This window comes from Drosophila miranda, chromosome XR (assembly GCF_003369915.1).
Source record: "Drosophila miranda strain MSH22 chromosome XR, D.miranda_PacBio2.1, whole genome shotgun sequence".
Taxonomy (NCBI): domain Eukaryota; kingdom Metazoa; phylum Arthropoda; class Insecta; order Diptera; family Drosophilidae; genus Drosophila; species Drosophila miranda.
The window spans coordinates 25193629-25210336 of record NC_046674.1 but is presented as its reverse complement, the minus strand read 5'-3'; the positions used below and the strand labels follow the sequence as shown (position 1 = coordinate 25210336).

The window sequence follows — 16708 nt, the reverse complement described above, 5'->3', positions numbered from 1 at the left end:
AAACTGAGCGGCCTTTTTTCGAAACGAAAAAAAAAATGTTTCCAAAAATAAATCATTCATGTAACTACCGACAGATGGCGCATGTGCATGTAGAACTAGAGCTGCGCGCCAAAGTGAAAATATCCATACTATTTTCAACTTGAAATATATTATCACCAAAAAATATATATCGATACATATTTAACATGCTAACAACAGAACATGTCGATGGAAACAAACATATGTTTCACACTGTTATGGCATATGTTAGCCGTTTCCAATTCTGGTTTCAATTAATCGCCAATGGTGCTTTTAAATACCTTCCACAGACGAATCCAGAACAATAATAGCCAATAACCATTAAATGAAAGCAATTGATTTGGTCCGACGTCGCGAGAACCTAATAAAGTGCCCTAAAGTCATATGTGTATTGTGTAACTGTTTAAAAGATGAGGCAACCAAGCGACTGCGGGAAAATTCTGATCATATAATTTCTTAAATACTAATCTACGTCGAAAGGCACAAAACGGAACAGAGAAAACACCGCAGTAACGAAAATAGCAAAGGAGAATTCGTTGCCAGAAAACACCTCTCAGGCAGCAGGCAGCAGTCACCAGGCGGACAACAACAAAATCAGCGAGGGTTAAATTAAACATTTAAATACCAAACACAACCATGTACACAATCAACAAGGGACCCAGCAAAATTGTTGCTAAAACGCGACGTGGTAAGTACAGTGCATTTAAATGTATATAAATGTGAAAAAGTACAATAAACCCAAAGACCGGGCACGGAATGGAATTGTTGCCGAACTGTTATGTCACAACAATGCGTTGAGCGGGAGAGCACACTCGCACTCATCTCTCTCTCTCTGTCGTTTTTTTTTTGAAAATTGTTTTGCCGGCATTTCAACTGCAAACTGACATTTGCATCATTCTCTCCGTTACTTGCCAGGTCTGGCCCAAAACTTTGAAAAGTTCGAGAGCATCAAGGAGAGCAGCAAGAAGAACGGCAGCTTCGATCTGAACAGTCCCCCGGAGGAGCACAACAAGTAAGAGAACAGAGAACAGAACACAGCTGAAACGCCGAAACGCTTATGCAAACAATGCGTGTGCCTGCACATGTTGGAAATGTGTCGGAAAGGGAGCGAGGGACCCTCGTCTTATCTTGACATTTTATCGCAAGAGACAAGAGACTGAGCGACCTAGCTAGCACTCCTATGCTAATTGAGAAACGGAGCAGAGCGCTCACAGTAGGAGGCAACACGTGGGTCAAGCATCGGTTATCGGCTTGCCCCAAAGGCAATGACTTTTCCGCCCGTTACGTCACACGCTTCTAAGCGAGATGAATGGAAGCCACAGCAACAGACATTTGTAGGGCGCAAGCCGGCTGTGCGGAAATCATGATTTCTTATTGTACAATACGCATCCTTGCCAATCGAATGGAATGTGCTGAGTAGAGGAAAATCGATTGAGATATCTCTTCATATCACTATTCGTTATCAGCATAAAATGCCAGTCACATCTGCCTATGATAGTATCTTAATTTGTACCAATTTATTTTGTACAATTTGATTTATTGCTTTAATGTATCAAACAATATTCGTACGTCAAGGTTCCTAGAGCAGAGTACCACGCTGTCGTTTTCCCCCACTTTCCTCGAGTGATTTATTTTTGTAGACCACATGTTCACGGGGCGCAGTACGGTTTGCATAAGTGCGGCGTCATAAATATTAAATATTTCGTAAAATTGTAATTGAAATGTAATGACTTTGGGAAAACAGCATCCCGCGCCCATTCTTTCAACAGAGTGCCTCAAAACGGATAACACCCACCAAGCTGATCGAGGATGAGGTGATAACACCGCAGCATGAGGAGATCATACGCTATATAAATGACTGTAAGCCGAACAAACGATACACATTTATATATGTATAAGCACATCCCGAAACTAAGCTATATTTTAATAAACAATTTTTCGTTATAGCATGGAACATGTTAGTGGCACCAAATCCCTATGATTCGAGTACATCGGCGAAGCCCTGCGAGAAACCAGTGGCAGATGCTAACAACAACAATGCCACTAATCCTGTGGAATGCATCATCGCCAATAAACCATTTCCCACCTCCGCATCGGCGGCGGTTTGGGTGGAGCCTCCTAGCCCAGCGTTGCAAGACTTCAAGCCCTTCGATCTGGAATCATGGTGGGGTCGTCGCTTGTTCCAAAACATTACCAAGAGCCTCTAATTAGCAGCGCCGAGCAGATTATGTAGGGCTTGCTGAGATACTAATTCATAGTTCGCCAGTGCTTCCTTTTATACTTTCTACTAGGAAAATCACGTTAGATATAAGCGAGCGAGTTGTGCGATTAGTAGTTAAGTAAAATAGTTTCGGTTCATAACTATTATAATATATGTCGTCTAAGTTTTAGTGCTCTCCTTTCTTAGCATGTTAAGTAAATAACTAGTTGTCGCTGTTGGCCAATGTACATATACATTTTGCACATCTTTTTGTGCAATAGATTTTTAAGTTGTGTAGTTAACGCTTGACAGTTTTAGGCATCATTTATGAAAATTATTACAACTGACAGATAGACAAGTTTTCAAATTTTTAAAGTTATTTCGAATTATTTCACATATGTCACTTCCTCCCTATAGATTAGTCTGTATATATGAATGAATTTGGATATTTTTTTTCGACTCTAGTTTAGATTAAGCCATTTGTTAATCTAGAATTGGTTGATCCAATTCCAGTTCACTAGAAACACTAACCAAGAGCATACAGTCCCCTACCCTACATTTTTTTTAGCACAAACAAAATAAAAGAATGCTAAAAACAACATATGTATAACTTGTTTTAAATGGAATAGCGTAGTAATATTGCACCAGAATGTTCTAGTTTGAATTATAACAGGTAATAATGAAATTTAAAAATAATGTTCTGGTATTTTGGCACACTTACAAAACAGTTACACCAGCCCGAGCTTTGATGAGCACTGCTACCAGTGCTGCCAGGTTTCGGAGACAATACACGCTAGATTAAAAAAAAACATACCGAAAAGAGCTTAGACCAAAAACATATAAGATACAAATTAGGCACGTCTTAAAACCGGCAAAACCACATTTATTGCGGTTTTATTGTTTATATTTCAATTACCGATAAAATCGAACATGGTTGTGGCAATATTTTCCATTGCTTAGAAAAATGCTAGATATATGTAATGATGTGGGCTGTTATGTTATGTGGGCATGGCTAAATTTTCTATCTAGCTAATAATATTCGACATCAAAATTGATCACTATGGTTTCCAATCTTTGACGGAGAACGATTATTATAAACCAAGGGGGTATTTCAATTTTCCACCGAAAATAATGAACATTTAATAATGTCAGAGCAGTTCAGGTGAAAGATATCGTGGTTTGTTTTTAAGTTCAGAGGAAAGATGGCATGAATCTACAAGAAGAATTTACAATCGTTTATATTTTCCGCCATTTACCTCAAGTAGTTGAACTATTTAAATAGAGGGGGCTTAAGTAGGCTGAGTTCTGTTTTTGATCATTCGAGACGCTATATTGTTGTTGAGGAACCAAAATTGAGGCAAAAACAATCAAAGTCAAGTATTTAAAATAAGCCAGTCAAGTGGAAAATAGATTCATTAATTGGATAAAATTATGTGATTAGCTAGTAATATTTCACGAAATATAAAAATTCGTCAGTATATTTACGGTATATTTTTTAAATGAGACGGTATATTTTGGTATATTTCTGAGGGACGGACGGTATATTTTATCGATAATACCGCGGTCACATTGATACCGACAACATAGTTATTTTTATTAAAATTAAATTAAGGTTTTGAAGATGGCAAGTGATGGCGGGGTTATATTTGAGCTGGAATCAAAGGTAAAAGAGGTCAATCTGGAGGATGTTGCCTCTCGCCATCGCCGCGAGCGCAAAGAACTTCAGGCCAAGTTGCAGGCCATGAAGAAGAATGCGCCCAAGAACAATAAAACCAAGCGCAAGGAGTTCCTAGAGGAGATGTCACGCCTGGAGAGTGAGCTGGAGCAGCGTCAAAAGATCGAACTTCAGGCAGACGAAAGCAAAGACGTGTCTGAGCTGCCCAAGAATCAACCCGTTGCAGAGGCACCGCCCGCTGGAAGCGAACCAGCCAAAAGCGAGGACGACGAAAAGAAACAGTCGCAGGAACCTGGCACGCAGCAGCGTGTGTCTAAGGCCCAAAGGCGGCGCGACAAGAAGTCACGGGAGGCCCGCGAACGCGAGGCGGAAATTCGCGAGGAGCTCCAGAATGCAGCCAACGATGGCCCATCGCTCAAATGGATCGAACTTCAGCAGATCACAGACAAGTTGGCCAGTCGCCAGCTGGCCTTGCACTCCATAGCCTCCGATGGAGACTGCTTGTACCATGCTGTGCGCCATCAGTTAATTGCCAATGCTCTGCCCGGCCACAGCGTGGAAGAGCTGCGCAAGGAGACAGCCAATTATGTGCGTGCCCAAAAGGACGCTTTCTTATGCTATATGGCCCATCCGGAGACTGGAGAACTGTTAAATGACGAGCAGTTCGAGCAATACTGCAAAGACATAGAGGAGAACCACGCATGGGGTGGTCACATCGAACTGAAGGCAATCTCCTCGCTGCTGAAAGTTCCCATTGAAGTCATCCAAGCCGAGGGAGCTCCTACACTGCTAGGGCAGGAGGAATTTGGCGGTGCTCCCCTGGTACTGTGCTACCATCGTCATATCTACCAGTTGGGTGCCCATTATAACTCCACAGTGCCAGTGGAAGCCGAGCCATAAAGGAGCCAGAAATCTATTGAATTTGTAACAGTTTAACTATTTTTATTTATAAATACGCATTGGAAGATTTGAATTATTGTCAAAAATTTGCAAGTACTTAGTAGCTATGTACAATAATAGTAACAATTGTTCATTAGATAGCTGAGGATTTTTATTTGTCTCCCCTCAACTTTCACTCTTAGAATGATTTATTTTAGGAAAATATCGCATATATGTATGTATGTAAAAAAATAATTTGTATAGGACAAATTTCAATTGGTTTTGATTTTGTTTTGGCGATTTAGTGTAAATTCAAGCAATATGCAATTTGATTACTTCTCATTCCTAGCTAAATATTATTTGGTTAATTAATCCATTATTAGTCCGCTCACACAATTATTTCTCCTTCTTACTGTCCTTCTTGGCCGCCGGCTTCTTGGCAGCTGGCTTATTCGGGTAAATGGCAAACATCGACAGCTGAATTCCACCCAAGATCAGAAGCAACAAGTTTTGGAGCTAAATGTAAAAATCGGACATCAAATGGATGATTCTTATAAAAGCTGCTGCCCTCCCAACTTACCACCATCACAGTATTCTTTATGGAGATGGCGTACAGCATCCAGGAAGTGGCTACCAGGTTACCAGCCAATATAATTGGAAAGGGCATGCCCTCGGTGCTCTTCTTCGCAATGATTTTAGGAAGGTGCAGGAGGGGTGAGCCCACCAGCCACACAAGGATTCCCGTGATGAGCATTCCCAGACGGAACTCAATCTTCTTGGGATCCTCAAAGTTTGCATATGCAGTGCACGCCAACAGGAATAGGGAAGCGTAACCAATCTGCTTCCAGATGTTTCCCCTGCTACCACTGGAGGCATAGTAGTAGAAGCCGCCAAGAAACACAAAGTTAATCACCAATCCAATTAAATTAGTGTTTATCATGGCAGCATCATTCATAATATTGGCCAGCTTCAAGCTGAGAACCGTTCTGGAATGGGAGAAATGGTTTTTATGAATAGAAGTGTAGCCAAGTTTCGATCTTCCCATGAAGCCAATTTAAATTGTATACTCGATTAATTAATTAACAAAAATTCGAGTACACCTACTACATATGCACATACATACATACATACATATATGTATATCCAGAATCTTAAAATTTAAAGTTAGTTGCATTCGACAGAACGGGGAACAGATCCCAAAAAGGTTTAGAGAGGATCGCCTTATTGTTGTTTAGTGAATGAATGAATAGTAGTATGCGAGCTTCTGAGAAATATAATTGGCTTCAGTCCTCTGCTGAAGATTTTCCTATTTATGCTCATAGTGCAAAAAAAACCTGTTTTGTGTGTTGCTAAATTATGTGATTTTGGTCCGTATATGTATACGTACAACTAGCCGGAGATTTCCATCTCTTAGAATGCATTCTACTGTGGTAAATATTCTGGTCAAACGGGTTTTGCAGTAGACCAGCTGTGGAATTTTGTTTAATTACAAATCATGCTAATTTATCGGGCTCTATTGATAACATTAAAAGTCGGCTACAAAAATATCTGCAGTGTCAGCTACCATTTTATCAGTAGAAACCTCCATTGTGGTGAAATAATTTCGATTATGGTGATATATAACGACACAGGCCCACAAGGTAACATTGACCTTGCTAGCTACACCTTGCAGCAGGGCACCCAACTGTTGCATGTTCGGGCGTCTTTACACTGCACACAGTATACGGTGTGCGGCTACCTGCCACCCCCACTGAGCACAGAGAGAGAGAGAGACCCACTCTGATTTCTCATTCCGAGCACGTGGAGTGGGCGAGCCGCTTATCGGGGCTTGTCTTATGAGCGATTAGCGACGTCCGACTATCCTTCATTGAGCAGACTGGCAGATCGGAATACTAAGTTAGAACTTTACAAATAAACATTTAGATAAGAGCTACGTGTTGGCTGGGGCTTGCCATCGATAAGAAACGACAGATTCTTGTATGACAAGGTCAAAAGAAATTATTTGAAATTGTAATGGTTGAGTGACTGAGATGATCGGAGCAGCTTTCTGCTTTCATTTGGGCGTGATGTAATCGCCAATTTCTGTATCATTGAATAGAACGTAAAACGATTTTAGGTGCGTCCTTGAGCTAACCGATTCTGCGGTGTCATGGCGACAATTCAAAAATTTAATCAATGCCCACACAGATGCACTCTTTGATGACAGTGTGTACAGTGCAGGGGCACGTACTTACAGGACCACGCCGCCTAGAAACGGTCCGACTGGATAAACATCGCTGCTGCCCTTCTTACGGATGTCGTTGAGCAGCGCTATACCGGACAGAAATTGCAGGGTAGTAATTGTGCCGGCCACCTTGGCAATGAGCTCGCTGTGGGGTGCCAAAAGATCGCCCAGTGCTTCCATGTTTAATTGGATTTTATGTGTCAAACGTAAACGAGTTTTGCGTGCGAGCCGAAAGGGGAGAGTCTCTTCGAGTATAAACAAATCAACAACGAAAACAAAAACCTAACGACCGACTGGCACCGTAACAATGAGCTCCAACTGGCGGGGCTGTCCACCTTTTATAAACAAAAATGTTCCAGATTTCGCCACGTTTCCCCAGCTGTTATCGTTATCGCCCGCTCGGGCTTATCGTTTCCAAAACACATTTCGTTCTTCGTTACTTTCTTTTCATTATCAATGGTATGGTATGGTATGGTCCTACGTGTGTTTCTGTTTTACTTATTTGACTACTTGGTTTGTAAACGTATTTAGACTTCTTCCTTCAGTACATGCTTTTTCTTCTCGCTGACGTAGGGTACTTTGCCGGGCTTGGAGTGCTTTCGCACATTGGCCTCCTTTACTTGGTCCTTCTCTTTGCCCGCACGCATCTTTCTCTGGGCATTGAGAACATGGCGCGGCACTTGACGATGACGTGCGATGCGTTTGATTTGCGGATGTGCAGCGTACTTCTCCTTGAGGGCCTCCTGATAGTTGAAATTGGTACGTTCTCTTGGGCGAATGATTCCCAGCTTCTCCGACGCGTTCGATTTCCACATGCGCACGTTCATTTCGTCGGAGCCAGAGAAAATATATCGATTATCCAAAGACCAGGCACAACAGACCACATGTTGCATGCGCTTGGTATGGTAAATGTCACGGGAATGACTCTGATGGGCATGATAGATGCGTATGGTCTTGTCATAGCTAGCCGAGACGAATTCCTTCCCTGTGGGTGCATAGTCCACATCGGTTACGGCAGAAACGTGATCGAAGTGCACCTTTAGAGGAGTTTGAAGTTTACGTGTGTCAAAGGTATAGAGACTGCAAAGGAAAATAGTTATTAACGTCCTATACGACTCCCAAATGTCCCTCCCTTCACCTACTTGCAGTCTTCGTTGGCCACTGTAAAGTTGAACGCCTCCATGGGATTCCAGGCCAGCTTGTTGCTCTTCATGGTTAACACCACCTTGCGCAGCGGTTGAGCCTCACGTTGATCGTATAGTATGATGCTACGATCGCTGGCACAGCAGGCCAGCACATTGGTCTCCACGGGATTGTACGAAATCGTGTGCAGGGTGTCCACTCCCCATTTAAGCGTCTTCAGAGGATCATTGTGCTGCTCATCCCAAATGGCGCAAACCTCGCCACACGTGGCAAAGCTGTTGTCTTTGCGGTTGTGCGAAATGCCATGCAGGCCATATCGACTCAGTATTGTGTTTACCGGCTCCTCCTCCTCGCCCACCTCCGGTGCCTGTGAGTTCCAAACCTTAATGGTTTTGTCATCGCCGACGGTGAAGATACGTTCTCCATCCTTCGCATACGCGATTCCCCGCACAAATCCATTGTGGGCCACAAAGCTCCGGGCACTCACGCGATTCGCCAGGTCCCAGATACGCACCTCGCCGTCGTAGGCTCCGGTGGCTAGCGCGGAGAGCAGCTTGGGATGCTTGCCAAAGCAGGAAACGCCGTCGCGATGTCCACTCAAATTGCAGACAAAAGGTTTGGCAAATACGCGATCCAGTTTGGTGGCATTCAGCGCACGCACATATTCCCTGGGGCCCTCCAGTGGATGCAGCGATGGATCATAGTTGCGGGGCACTACAATTTTTAGAGCAACATATAAATGATGCTGGCTAGGGCACTACTGTGGACTCACTTTTGTGTTGCTGCAGCTTGGTTTCCCGGACATAGTTGTCCGGGTTGCGACTTATCATTTTAACCTTCATGATAGCATTTATTTACGTTAATTACGGCGTAAAAGAAAAATAATGCAAAGGAAAACAAACATGTGCGCAAGTGAACAGTGTGACCGCGCAGACCGCGGAACTATCGATAAGATTTGAATCGAAATATACCTAAAAAAAAAATATACCTGCAATCTGGGCGACCGTTTACGGTATTTTGAATAATTATACCCGATACTCAAAATGAGTATTGGGGTATATTAGATTTGTGGTAAAAGTGGATGTGTGTAACGTCCAGAAGGAATCGTTTCCGACCCCATAAAGTATATATATTCTTGATCAGCATCAATAGCCGAGTCGATTGAGCCCTGTCTGTCTGTCCGTCTGTCCGTCCGTCCGTCCGTCCGTCCGTCCGTCTGTCCGTCTGTCCGTCTGTCCGTCCGTCCGTCCGTCCGTCTGTCCGTCCCCTTCAGCGCCTAGTGCTCAAAGACTATAAGATCTAGAGCTACGATGTTTTGGATCCAGACTTCTGTGATATGTCACTGCTACAAAAATATTTCAAAACTTCGCCCCGCCCACTTCCGCCCCCACAAAGGACGAAAATCTGTGGCATCCACATTTTTAAAGATACGATAAAACCAAAAACGCAGAATCGTAGAGGATGACTATATGTTCTAGAGTGTAAAATCTCAATTAGATCGTATAATTATTATAGCCAGAATCAAGAAAACAATTTCATTCTTTCTCGCTCTGTCTCTCTCTAACACACAGGTTTCATGGTCGGTTTTGCCAATTGCAAAATATGAGTTCAAGGATCTCAGAACCTATAAGATCCAGAGCAACCAAATTTGGTATCCACACTCCTGTGATATCGGACCTTTACCGTTTCGTGTCCAAATTTCGCCACACCCCCTTCCGCCCCCGCAAAGGACGAAAATCTGGGGCATCCACAAATCTCAGAGACTATTAAGGCTAGAGTAACCAAATTTGGTATCCGTACTTCTGTTAGATCTCACTATAAAACGTATATCTCAGAATTTCGCCCCACCCTTTTCCGCCCCCACAAAGGACGAAAATCTGTTGCATCCACAATATTGCACATTCGAGAAAACTAAAAACGCAGAATCATAGATAACGACCATATCTATCAGATTGCTGAATCTGGACCAGATCAGACCAGATTATAGCCAAAAGGAACAAATCAATTTGCACTGGCTACGCAGCGCCCGACGTCACGCTCAGACTGATTTTTTGTCTCTCTCGCACGCACTCCTTGTCGTGTCGTTTAATATTAGCAGCGTCTGCCGGAGGAGAGCCATACTGACTTAGTATCGGGTATAACTGTAGAGTTGCGGTGTCCGCAGCAACTCACAACGTTCCCCCTCGTTTTCGGTATTTTTGAGGTAAAAATTGAACCGACGGTATATTTACGGTGTATCGGTATGTAATGGTATGAGGTCGCCCCCCTCCCCGCGGACTCCATACGCCGGGTCCGAGCTATAATCATGGCCGGGAGCTCAGATGCTGGATGGCAACAAGTGTCGGTACTGGTTGGCAGCTAGGACTACGTGTATTGGAGCGACTGGAGCACCGGGGGCATTGATCAAGACTGGCCAGAGCCGCAGCCTCGCCAAGGATGTGCCCTGCATCCCCCCAGGTACGCCAGACTGCCCGAATGTGCCGCTGTTGGTGTCCGGCAAGAATATCCGTGCCCAGGTGAAGCTCTCTCTCCCTATTGAGCTGTGTTCTAAAACGTTTCCTCTTTTAGCTTCTTGGGCGAACTTGCAGAAGCCTCGCATCATTGCCGTGCATGCCATGAAGGCGAGGCGTCTGCTATTCTGGACAGATGTCGGCAATCATCAGGCCATCCGGACAGATAATTTTAAGTGGCGGGAGTAGTGACATGAACAACGACTGTATATCCGCCTTCTAGCGCTGAGACGAAAGGACTGCCCGGCGGATTCAGCTGATAGTCAGCCGAGGGCAGCGACAAGGCTCTGATCTGCTATCGTACCACCTGTGACAACAGTCGGCCCGACTGCTGCAAGCGGCCAGGAGATTTTCAGTGTGCCATCAACAAGGTGATTGGAAAGACACGATATCTGCCCAATTCATAAACTAAACTACTTCCACCTTCCCACAGCTTTGCATATCGGCCGCCCTGCTCTGCGATGGCTGGGAACTCTGCCGATGCATGGCGGCGCATGGCCTAAAGAATCGAGCTCTACTGGCTCCATCGAAGAAAATAAATAAAACAGTAAGCAGTAAGCACAACCAAAAATAATTTAAAATCACTGCATACTGAAATGTATTCTCCTCGCAGGGAAGCACGCCGTCAAGCACACCCTTTTAAAGACTTTAAAAATACAGTAGAGAATCTGCAGGATATTTCATTTGAGGTGCAACGCGACCAAGCAGCGGATGAAGATGGAGCGAAAAGGCTCTGGACGAGTGTGCCAGGTTTTTAGCGGAGTATAGTCCGGTCAAACAGTCCAAGAGCTCGAGAGGCATCGGGAGCCAGCTTGCCTACTTGCCTACTTGCATACCCAGCCGCGAGGAAACTAAGGAGCTGAGTTAAACCAGCTGAGCCAACGCTTTCAGCAAGAACGAGGTGCGAGTGGCCCAGATCTTGTGGGACCGGAAAGCCTGTTTCCAGCTAATGAAATGAAACAAGAAACACGTATTTAAGGATATATTAGTTTTGTGGTGGATGTGCATGTGTGCAACACCAAAAGGAGGCGGCTTCTGACCCCATAAAGTATGTATATTCTGGATCAGCATCAATAACCGAGCCGATATAGCCATGTCTGTCTGTCCGTCCTTGTGTCTGTCCGTCAGATGAGCGCTTAGATCTCTGAGACTATAATAGCAAGAGCAACCAAATTTTGTACCCCGATTCCTGTGATAATGGCACTGCTACAAGTGTATTTCAGATTAAAAAAAACCAAAAACGCAGTATCATAGAAAATTACTATATCTACCAGGTTGCCGAATCTGGTTTTGATTTGATCAGTGTTATAACCAATAGAAACAAATGAAATTGCAGTCGCTACGCAAACCTTTCCATGCGACTAATCATTCTCTCTCTCTAACACACACACTTCCTCGTGCCGTACGCGTTGCCGGCGGAAAGAAGCGAGACAGAAATACAGCTGGTTTTGGTATGAGAAGAGGGAGAAAGAGAATAAAAAACTGTTGAGGAAAAATACAAGCAAATGAAATATTCTAAAACTAATAAAATGCTTAATAGGTGAATAGAGGATAAACGGAGAGCAACAATTAACATGAAATCATAACTAGTGGTCGTGGTTCCTCTCTATTTGTCTCTCTAGAGAGAGAGAGAGAGAGAGAATACTGCAGTCATCAGCTCCGATACCAACTCTGTGGCTTACGTATAATTAGGTATGAAATATTTATATTTTGTAAGTTGTATAAATCATAAGGCTCTCCCATAATATGTACTGACTTAGTGGCCAAATACTGCTTATAGCAATTTCTGTACGGTTGTGCTGTCTGTGATTAGATTTACTTTACTTAGTTCAGCTTTTCGTGACAAAGCACCTGCGAAAAACTAGCACAACGAATTCAGTAATGTCCTTCGCTGCGACGAATCTCGTGACGGTCGTCCTACAATGGTTGTCGTACCGAAAAAGATTCGGTGGGGTGTTGGCTATTGCAAGATTTTAGGGGATTAACCAGGTACCAGGATACATTCAATTCTGCATGAACATTTGGCCATCAAAAATAATTGTTCTTGTGGGATACTTCATAATTCACAATCGCCCAAAAAAAAGCTCTTGTCAATTGATGCTAAGATGTGATATCCAAATGCAGTCGTGGTCACTAATCATGGATAAAAGAATATGAGCCCGACACCCAACAGCAATTGATGTTATGGGTGTTTTAAAACGATGCAAATGCTAAACCAAATGTTAAAAAGGAGGGAGATCATTCTGACATTTTGAGAGCCAGAAGGGGTGCGAAAGTAGGTTAAAACGTTAAAAAATGGATAATCATCGTCCAGACGAATATGTTTAGAAACAATAAAACTGTATTTTTAAAGCTATAAATATAACGTTGGGATTTGAAAGTTGACTTCCTCTGTGCCTAAATTAATACGTATAACAACCAAACACACTGGCAATACAAAAAAAAACTACCACCGTCGAAGACATAGGAAACATAATCATCTGAGAGTTGATCCCATATAGCCCGAGCCCCAGAGAAACAGCCCTGTCCCTTCATCTTCAGATTGATTTCGTCGTAACGTAACTCTCGCTAATCAGTCTCTCCGTAAGCACACGTTGCATTATATAGCGAATGTATGAACAAGGGAACTTGTTGCCAAAAGCTGTTCCCATATTATAGGCATTGTAAATAGTAACATCCGTTGCTGGTCTTGTCTCATCGTGTGGTAGCTCCTTGGGGGTCGCATCGGATTTGGCCTCTTCCAAAACATGCTGACTTGCCACAGACTCCTGTGTCTGTATCTGCCGCTTGTTTTCCAAAACACTGTCGTTTTTGTGCTTACTCTGTGACATTTTTGTTTTTATTGTACAATTTTCTTTGTGATGCTTTCGCTTCGAATACTATCGGTGTTGTGAATTTTCAAGCAAAAAGTTTCTGTACGACGATAGTAGTCGATTGTCAGCGCGAAGTACCTCTTCCAGGGGCCCTTTCTTTTATGTTCGGGCGATCGATTCTCGATCTCGCCCTCTCGCTCTTTTTCATATGCGGAGGGGGCTGCGATCTCACTCTGTCGCTGCTGCTGGCCATCGGTCTCTCTCTCTGAATACTCCTTTACATACATACATACATATGTAATAAATATATTACTCGAGACAAAAATTAGGTTTGAGAACTGCTTGAGTAGATCTTATGACCATCTTTAGAATCTGGAATATACGGATGGCCGTAAATGGATACGGTCTTACCTCCAAAACGTCGTTGAGGTGACTGAAATTTATGAATTGAAAACAAAATGATATAAAATAATGCCAAAATTAATATCAAAATAATAATTTACATTCAATTGATTTTTATTTTTACGTAAACATTTTTTTTGGTACATTTTTACTTTTCATTAGTAAGTATAATGAAACAATTTTTTTTTTTTTACGATCAAAATTAACCTAACACCAAGGAGATAATAAAGCTTAACAAAAAGTTCAATTTTCGTAAGACCTGCGATATTGTTGTTTTGAGGATGATAATGCCTCACTCTTACGAGTATTACCGGCCAATGCCAGAGTTAAGGTCCGAGAGGTCAACTCTTGTTCTTTTTTTTTTTGTTCTTGGAATTCGTTAAGTTTGTGCAAGTCACAGTTAGGCAACGAATCCATAAAGATCCCCAGAGTCCTTTCAAAGTTATGAAGGGGTTCTTTAGCGGTACCCGAACCTATCCGATGGGAGCAAGCCTCGATAACCACCTGGGCATGGTAGATGCAGTCACTGGCATAGCCCAAAGATTGCTTCAGATTGTCGATCTGCTTCTTTTTCATTGAGTGTATTTGCAGGAACCGGGAACAGAGCGTCTCGACGCGGCGCTGCTCGTTGCGGTACTCATCGAAAAGTTGGTCGTATTTGGCCTGAAGTTCCTCCGTCTCGCACTTGAGGAGTCTATGGGCCTTTTCCTTTTTGGCCAGCTGCCGGCGACTCTGACGATGCGAGACAGAAAGCTCATCGTAGCTGTGGGAGACAACGATCACTTGGCATTGGGGATACATTCAGGCCGTACGTACCGCTGTTGCATGAGCAATGGACTAATGGACTCGAAAATTTCTCCAATGGACTGTACATGGGATCCACTTGGCATCCTCTCCTCGGGCTCACTCTCGCCCGAGGAGTCTATGCCGCGGAGCAGCTGCACCAGTCGGCTATTGCGCTGCTTTTCCGTGTCCAGGGAGAAGTGCAGCTCCTGTATTCTATCCGATTGTCGTTCCAGGGCCATGCGCAGCTTAAACTCCTGCTGCTGATCCTCGTAGAACGTGTGCTCCAGCTCACTGACCTGATAGAGGATCTGCTGGATCATCTCTTTGTATGGATGACGGCTCTGATTGAGCTGGGGCACTGAAATGGGCAGACGATCGCTATCCTCCTCCAAAGTGTTTTCGTATTCGCTGGCGAATGGCGAGCTGGCAATGGAACTGGACGTGGAAGTAGAGGTTCCACCTGAATAGGTCGAACTCTGCTCATCCTTGTCTGGGTACTGCTTCGAGGCACTCGCCTCCAGCCCTAAACTTTTACGCAGACTCCTGACTATGGCAGTCAGGTTCATCCTGGGGCCTTCGTTTTGTCACCTGACTTTGGGTGACTTTAGTATATGTCCGTGCGTGTGTGTTGACTGTATCTGGTTTGTCAGCAAGGAATTGTGCCAGTGCCTACTTGTGCCAGCCCAGCCCAGCACAGCAACACACACAGTGAAGTTGTTTCCCCTTCAGCTCACTTTCCATATGGTTCGGCACAACTTTTAAATTGGTTTCAGTTTTAACACCTCTGCCTCCAGTTTCCCGGACACTCAATCAAAGTTGTCGTTTCGAAAGGCTCCTTCCTGTACGCCTCGCATACGTATGTTTGGGAACCCCCACCCCTGACCCTACCCCTACCCCTGCTCCCTTTCTCTTTCTCTCTCTCCTCTCTCCTCTCTTTACTATATCCACTGTGCGGTGCGTTTGTTAGTCGTGCGTAAATTGCCATTAGGCAAAAAGGGTTTTCCAAGACTTGATATACTTACTGCATTTTTATGCGAAAAAGTTTTGTTGTTTCTTACTTTTTCTTCTCTGTTCTCTGTTCAACTGAGCGAGCGAGAGAGGGAGGGGAGCGACTTAAAGTTGCATGTCCTTGATAGAGGTGGATCTCATACGGGCCCTTTTTTTCAATATCGTTACATAAATGTGGTTAGGAATAACCTAGTTCACTGCATATACATTATTTTATGCGCTCCTTTTATGCGCTTGCTTTCACATTTCTTTATGCTCCAACTAACATAGTCGGGACTTGAAAAGAATAAAGAAGTAAAATAGAAGTATATATCTAATCGAATTATATTGTATTTATCTGCGGTGGGCAACAACCAATACAGAAAAAAAACCCCCAAAACATATTTTGCCTCGTATTTTGTTTTTTTTTTGGGAGCAAATGAACAGCCCACCGCTGATCTACAGTGACACAACTTTATAACTTTTTGATACAGAACACCACAGAACAAAATTAAATGCAAATCTAAATAAATAGACAATAAATGAATCTATTACTTTTTCGCTAAAGACTTTGCTTATAAATCCATGATTTTTTTGTGAAATTCATCGCTTATAAATCCATTACTGCCAGATAAAAATGTCAAGGACTTCTCCATGTTAATGTCATCAGTTCAGCGTATGGTGGGTCATCGGGGGTAGTGACGCTGCCATCGAGGACTCATCTGATGATACATCGACTGTACGACCCGTACTGGAAACCAGCTCTCGAGACCGATGCATTAAAGACCCATTTTCTGCTTAGAATACAATACGATCTCAATGTTTCATCAATAGCAAATTAATATATTACGATAAAAGAAAATGTTTCATGCCTTTAAACAAAAAAGGCTTGAATTTAGAATTAGCGCCAAGACAATATTCTAGGAGTATGTCTGAATTACCCATAGGTTCACACGTTCGAAGGTGCACTGTAAAGTCCATGTTCAGTCGTCGCCGTCCACCCCATTCAATCAAAGCAAATCTTATCTCTATTAGGTGATAAACCGCTCTCGCAGTTAGCTAATATAATTA

General features: G+C 43.3%; 6 protein-coding genes and 1 long non-coding RNA gene across 8 annotated transcripts; 3 read left to right on the top strand and 4 right to left on the bottom strand.

Moving 5' to 3' along the window:
• The first annotated feature begins 222 nt into the window (after window positions 1-222).
• LOC108153364 lies at window positions 223-2687 on the top strand. The gene is made up of 4 exons (XM_017283331.2): window positions 223-706; window positions 934-1030; window positions 1763-1878; window positions 1966-2687. The coding sequence occupies exons 1-4, from the start codon at window positions 655-657 to the stop codon at window positions 2223-2225; spliced, it is 525 nt and encodes a 174-aa protein (XP_017138820.1). The 5' UTR covers window positions 223-654; the 3' UTR covers window positions 2226-2687.
• Window positions 2688-3771: 1084 nt separating this feature from the next.
• Window positions 3772-4929, top strand: LOC108152721 (deubiquitinase OTUD6B). Its single transcript, XM_017282258.2, has one exon. The coding sequence runs from the start codon at window positions 3840-3842 to the stop codon at window positions 4791-4793; it is 954 nt and encodes a 317-aa protein (XP_017137747.1). The 5' UTR covers window positions 3772-3839; the 3' UTR covers window positions 4794-4929.
• LOC108152722 (sugar transporter SWEET1) lies at window positions 4810-7322 on the bottom strand. Its single transcript, XM_017282259.2, has 3 exons — window positions 7007-7322; window positions 5353-5758; window positions 4810-5288 (listed from the first exon to the last, which is right to left on the bottom strand). The coding sequence occupies exons 1-3, from the start codon at window positions 7174-7176 to the stop codon at window positions 5169-5171; spliced, it is 696 nt and encodes a 231-aa protein (XP_017137748.1). The 5' UTR covers window positions 7177-7322; the 3' UTR covers window positions 4810-5168.
• Window positions 7323-7425: 103 nt separating this feature from the next.
• Window positions 7426-9076, bottom strand: LOC108152720 (DDB1- and CUL4-associated factor 13). Its single transcript, XM_017282257.2, has 3 exons — window positions 8912-9076; window positions 8139-8853; window positions 7426-8076 (listed from the first exon to the last, which is right to left on the bottom strand). Exons 1-3 carry the CDS (start codon window positions 8979-8981, stop codon window positions 7524-7526), a joined length of 1338 nt encoding a protein of 445 aa, XP_017137746.1. The 5' UTR covers window positions 8982-9076; the 3' UTR covers window positions 7426-7523.
• Window positions 9077-10381: 1305 nt separating this feature from the next.
• Window positions 10382-13003, top strand: LOC117186395. Of its 2 annotated transcripts, XR_004471484.1 has the most exons (5): window positions 10382-10655; window positions 10708-11020; window positions 11083-11203; window positions 11263-11697; window positions 12190-13003. It is a non-coding gene; the product is annotated as an uncharacterized LOC117186395 (long non-coding RNA). The 2 variants fall into 2 exon arrangements; XR_004471483.1 differs by lacking the exon at window positions 12190-13003 and having other exon boundaries at window positions 11263-11792.
• Window positions 13004-13180: 177 nt separating this feature from the next.
• LOC117186394 lies at window positions 13181-13537 on the bottom strand. The gene has a single exon (XM_033387135.1). The coding sequence runs from the start codon at window positions 13478-13480 to the stop codon at window positions 13187-13189; it is 294 nt and encodes a 97-aa protein (XP_033243026.1). The 5' UTR covers window positions 13481-13537; the 3' UTR covers window positions 13181-13186.
• A 443-nt stretch (window positions 13538-13980) lies between these two features.
• LOC108153172 lies at window positions 13981-15328 on the bottom strand. The gene is made up of 2 exons (XM_017282977.2): window positions 14681-15328; window positions 13981-14627 (listed from the first exon to the last, which is right to left on the bottom strand). Exons 1-2 carry the CDS (start codon window positions 15214-15216, stop codon window positions 14108-14110), a joined length of 1056 nt encoding a protein of 351 aa, XP_017138466.1. The 5' UTR covers window positions 15217-15328; the 3' UTR covers window positions 13981-14107.
• Window positions 15329-16708: the final 1380 nt, after the last annotated feature.

Bases quoted from the DNA above. Each gene is read 5' to 3' on its own strand.
- LOC108152722 (XM_017282259.2), bottom strand. From the start codon at position 7,176: ATGGAAGCACTGGGCGATCTTTTGGCACCCCACAGCGAGCTCATTGCC. The intron at 5,759-7,006 runs GTAAGTACGTGC...CTCCCATTCCAG, and splicing joins TTTCTAGGCGGCGTGGTCCT to AACGGTTCTCAGCTTGAAGC. The intron at 5,289-5,352 runs GTAAGTTGGGAG...TTTTACATTTAG, and splicing joins TAAAGAATACTGTGATGGTG to CTCCAAAACTTGTTGCTTCT.
- LOC108152721 (XM_017282258.2), top strand. From the start codon at position 3,840: ATGGCAAGTGATGGCGGGGTTATATTTGAGCTGGAATCAAAGGTAAAA.
- LOC108152720 (XM_017282257.2), bottom strand. From the start codon at position 8,981: ATGAAGGTTAAAATGATAAGTCGCAACCCGGACAACTATGTCCGGGAA. The intron at 8,854-8,911 runs GTGAGTCCACAG...TAAAAATTGTAG, and splicing joins CAAGCTGCAGCAACACAAAA to TGCCCCGCAACTATGATCCA. The intron at 8,077-8,138 runs GTAGGTGAAGGG...TTTCCTTTGCAG, and splicing joins GTGGCCAACGAAGACTGCAA to TCTCTATACCTTTGACACAC.
- LOC117186394 (XM_033387135.1), bottom strand. From the start codon at position 13,480: ATGTCACAGAGTAAGCACAAAAACGACAGTGTTTTGGAAAACAAGCGG.
- LOC108153364 (XM_017283331.2), top strand. From the start codon at position 655: ATGTACACAATCAACAAGGGACCCAGCAAAATTGTTGCTAAAACGCGA. The intron at 1,031-1,762 runs GTAAGAGAACAG...TTGGGAAAACAG, and splicing joins CCCCCGGAGGAGCACAACAA to CATCCCGCGCCCATTCTTTC. The intron at 1,879-1,965 runs GTAAGCCGAACA...TTTTCGTTATAG, and splicing joins CATACGCTATATAAATGACT to CATGGAACATGTTAGTGGCA.
- LOC108153172 (XM_017282977.2), bottom strand. From the start codon at position 15,216: ATGAACCTGACTGCCATAGTCAGGAGTCTGCGTAAAAGTTTAGGGCTG. The intron at 14,628-14,680 runs GTACGTACGGCC...TGTCTCCCACAG, and splicing joins CCATTGCTCATGCAACAGCG to CTACGATGAGCTTTCTGTCT.